Here is a 3,722-nt window from a genome sequence, read left to right as displayed (position 1 = left end):
CAGTGGAGCCACCATTGCCGTGGCCATTGTCGAGGTCACGAGTGGTGGTTGCGCCACCCCGCCACCCTCAAGGCGTGCTCACCGATCGGAGAAGAATTTGATCGGACTCGATGACAAAAGGAGCAAATTGCAAAGTATTTGGAAATATCGAGGGGGAAAATTAAGATTATTCAAATCTCTGGGCCAAATTTGTCAGAACCTGTAAAACGGGGGGCAAAAAGGGATGTTCCGACCGTGCTGGCGACTCGCAAGCCACCGCCGTATCCCGGGGGAGCAAAGATCGCGAGGTGGGCGTTCGCTGCACCGTCATCAGCGGCGGCGACAGGGCGGCGGCGGCGGCGGCGGCGGCGGAGAGCGGCCACTGGAAGCACAAGAGCTAGCTACTAAGCTCGATGAAGCAGATCGAGTTGCTGTGGCAAGAGGTTCGAGACCTGAGCCTCGGCAACGCCTCCTCCGTCCGCCGCCTCGACTCGCCCCCGGCGCCGCTCGAGTTCCTCCGCGACTTCGTCTCTCCCAACAAGCCCTGCCTCGTCTCCGGAGCCGCCACCGCTCACTGGCCGGCCACCGCCCTCTGGCGCGACCGCGCGCACCTCGCTCGCGCCCTCGCTTCCTCCTCCGTCACCGTCCACCTCACCCCCGACGGGCGCGCCGATTCGCTCGTTCCGATCGACGACTCCTCCGCCTCGCCCTCGCCCTCGCCGCCGCCGCCGCCTCTCTGCTTCGCCTCTGCGCACGCGGAGCGCGTGCCGTTCGCCGAGGCGCTGGACATGATCTCGAGGAGCAGCCGGGAGAGCAGTTTCGTCGCGTACGCGCAGCAGCAGAACGATTGCTTCCGATCGGAGTACGGTCCCCTGGCGCGCGATTGCGATGAGCATGTCCCGTGGGCGAGCAAAGCCCTGGGTTCGTTGCCGGAGGCCGTGAACCTGTGGATTGGGAATCACTTCTCGGAGACTTCTTTCCACAAGGATCACTACGAGAATCTCTACGCCGTTGTCACCGGCGAGAAGCATTTCGTGCTCCTTCCTCCGACGGATGTTCATCGTATGTATATTAAAGATTACCCCGCGGCGCAGTACTCGTACATTAAGGTTGGTTTCGGCATTGTGATTGGTGGTAGTTTTGTTGCTTTGGGGTGATTTTTGAAACACCTTTTGGATTGGTGGGATTTGCAGGAAACTGGGGAATTCAAGCTGGAAGTGGAAGAACCAATCAAGTATGTACCTTGGTGCAGTGTCAATCCTTATCCTTCCCCAGAGAACTTGGAGAGCGAGATGGCGAAGTTTCCACTGTATTTCAATGGTCCCAAGCCGATCGAGTGTACGGTCAAAGCCGGGGAGATCCTTTACTTGTAAGTGTTGTAGCTGATTTGAATTCACTGTTTTCGGTAGGATGGTGAGAATTTTTTGTGCTTGGAGGAAAGAATGGGAGGCATTGGCACGTCGTATTTGAGCATGATCAGTTATAATTCTAGATGATTGAGGTTATAATGATAGAATCCGTCAGATAAGGTTGATTCATTGTGGCGATCAAGTTTGGTAATTTTAGCATTTTAGCTTAAATAGAGACATGCTCGATCACCTCAGAGCGTGTTTATGGACAGAAATTGTTATCAATTAGGAATCAATCATGGTGGAGATGTGGGCCTGCTGGTCATTCCTACTTCTAATGAAAGATAGCAGATGAACGGCGAAACTTCGAGGCTGCAGAGTTGATTTATAATCTGGATCATGCTATCAGATAGAGGTGTCACAAAGTTATCATACAGGAGATCCTGATACAAAGTGTCTAGATAGTTTTTTCTTTAGATAAGTTATGTTTCTAACTGAGGGGAGGAACACTGCACGGGAGCATTCTTCTTCTTCGGGTGTATTCATTGAGGCCTCTTTGTTTGGGATTAATTAAAAGCAAAAAGTACTTTTTACTTTCCCGCCAAAACTAAAAAAATTATACATCAATCTATATTCCAACATTTATATCTCATGAAAGTTTCAGCGGTATTTGTTTGAAAATAGTGAAAGTTCATGAACCGATAAATTTAGATTAAGCAAAAAAGAAAAAGTTAAAGTTAAACCGGACACAAATTGAGAAATTCCATCGGATGTACTTCTGAGACATAGATAGTTGTTCAATTGATACTTAGATAGCGAAAGTCGTCTTGGTGTATGGGATCAGCTTTTCTGGTTATCTATATGGATCTAGATATAATGCACCAGCTTCAATTTTCTTTCCCTTTCTGAAAGTCTCAAGTGGGTGTTGCAAGTTTGTGGGAAACAGGTGTTTAGACATTCACGTTCATGATATTATACCCAGATCAATGGTTTTCCTGTGGTTGAGTGTAGTGCTGACTGGTGTGGCCTATCTAATACTCACGTGACTCTGTTGCAGACCAAGTATGTGGTTTCATCACGTTAAACAGATTCCAGATGACACAGGACTCACCATTGCTGTTAATTATTGTAAGGATGCAGTATTTTATCGTTTTTCAATTAACTTCATAGTGGTTATTGTAAAAGAACAACAACCTTCATGATGATCTTCAGGTGCTAAAATAACAAGTGAATTTTTCAGGGTATGATATGCAGTTTGATATGAAATATGCATATTTCAACTTCTTGCAATCAATCGAATACCAACCAATACATGACTACACGGGGACTGAAGGAGAGTCTGAAGATTTATAATCAATCTGCATGCTGTCGTAAATCAGTGTCTCAATGAGCTGTAGCCCATAAATTCATCTCTGAACTTCTTATTGTTTTTCTCTGGTTATGGATGGAATCTTTATCTGAAGCTTGGCTTGAGATGGTTATGAACAAGGAGACAGTTTAAACTCAATATCTGGGAAAAGGTCCCTGACTGTCAGCAAGTTTGAGTAATGCTTGGGGAACAGGATCTCAGAATAGCCTTGCTGGTGCATTTACTCATTCACCAGATTGGGTCAAATGTGAGATTTAAATGCCAATCCATTCCGCTTGGATGGACTACTTCTGTCTTGTTTTACTTTAAAAACAAGGAAATATAATTTCAATTTTTGATAATTTGAAGCTACCGAGCAGTTTACCTGGCCATTTTTTGAAAGATGTTTGTGTTTGCAGGTTTTTCTGTCAGGGCATCTTGAAACTGCTTATAATTGAATGATCTCCATTGAAGTTTTCAAAGAAATCTGAAGCTACCAAGCTGTTTATCAGTTTTGTTACAGTCTATATCAAGAGGACATCATTGCAGAATGACCTCCATTGAATTTCTTGAGGTGTTTGCACAGGATTACTGGTCCAAAAAGCAACAGATGGTCCAAGGCGTATAATAGAATGATTTGTGGTTCCATAAGTACGGTGCCAGTTGCTTTATGGTTTAGTAATAACTCAGTTTATTGGGTGAGTCAGGTTCTACTTGCTTCTTCACCTCAGTAATTTAGGTCTTAAGCTAGTCTTACAGATATTATGAGCTATACGTCTAGTTAATCATCCAAAAAGAAGTCATCCTGTGCTGCGAGGTTCTAGGAGACATATGTTTGGGGAGTTTCCAAGCCATAACTTTCTTGTAGTTCAATGCTAGGTGAGTAGTATCATAGCCCCAGGGGAGAAATGAAGAGAGGGCATTCTTTTTCCTTCTCTCTTTTTTTATCTTTTTCTGGGATTGCGTTAGTTCAAGTCTCTTTCTATTTTTGCCAAATAATCTCCGAGTCGGTTCAATGCCACTCCCCAGAGCCATGGATTATTTTG

At 45.5% G+C, this 3,722-nt stretch overlaps 1 protein-coding gene across 2 annotated transcripts; it reads left to right on the top strand.

Moving 5' to 3' along the window:
* Positions 1–269: 269 nt before the first annotated feature.
* On the top strand, positions 270–3,330 carry LOC115690029 (lysine-specific demethylase JMJ32). 2 transcript variants are annotated; one of them, XR_008817986.1, is made up of 5 exons: positions 270–1,088; positions 1,173–1,348; positions 2,386–2,456; positions 2,569–2,944; positions 3,096–3,330. XR_008817986.1 is itself a non-coding variant. In XM_030616248.2 (4 exons), the coding sequence occupies exons 1-4, from the start codon at positions 393–395 to the stop codon at positions 2,679–2,681; spliced, it is 1,056 nt and encodes a 351-aa protein (XP_030472108.2). In that variant the 5' UTR covers positions 270–392; the 3' UTR covers positions 2,682–3,048. The 2 variants fall into 2 exon arrangements, 1 of the variants encoding a protein (XP_030472108.2); XM_030616248.2 differs by lacking the exon at positions 3,096–3,330 and having other exon boundaries at positions 2,569–3,048.
* Positions 3,331–3,722: the final 392 nt, after the last annotated feature.

This window comes from Syzygium oleosum, unplaced genomic scaffold, assembly GCF_021117445.2.
Source record: "Syzygium oleosum isolate NSW1041296 unplaced genomic scaffold, Sole_v2.1 Sole_v2.14, whole genome shotgun sequence".
NCBI classification, from domain to species: Eukaryota; Viridiplantae; Streptophyta; class Magnoliopsida; order Myrtales; family Myrtaceae; genus Syzygium; species Syzygium oleosum.
The sequence above is the reverse complement of the archived record's forward strand: the minus strand, read 5'-3'. Positions and strand labels throughout refer to the sequence as shown.

Coding starts and splice junctions, on each gene's coding strand:
- LOC115690029 (XM_030616248.2), top strand. CDS start 393: ATGAAGCAGATCGAGTTGCTGTGGCAAGAGGTTCGAGACCTGAGCCTC. Junction 1,349..2,385: donor GCCGGGGAGATCCTTTACTT/GTAAGTGTTGTA, acceptor ACTCTGTTGCAG/ACCAAGTATGTGGTTTCATC. Junction 2,457..2,568: donor CACCATTGCTGTTAATTATT/GTAAGGATGCAG, acceptor TGAATTTTTCAG/GGTATGATATGCAGTTTGAT.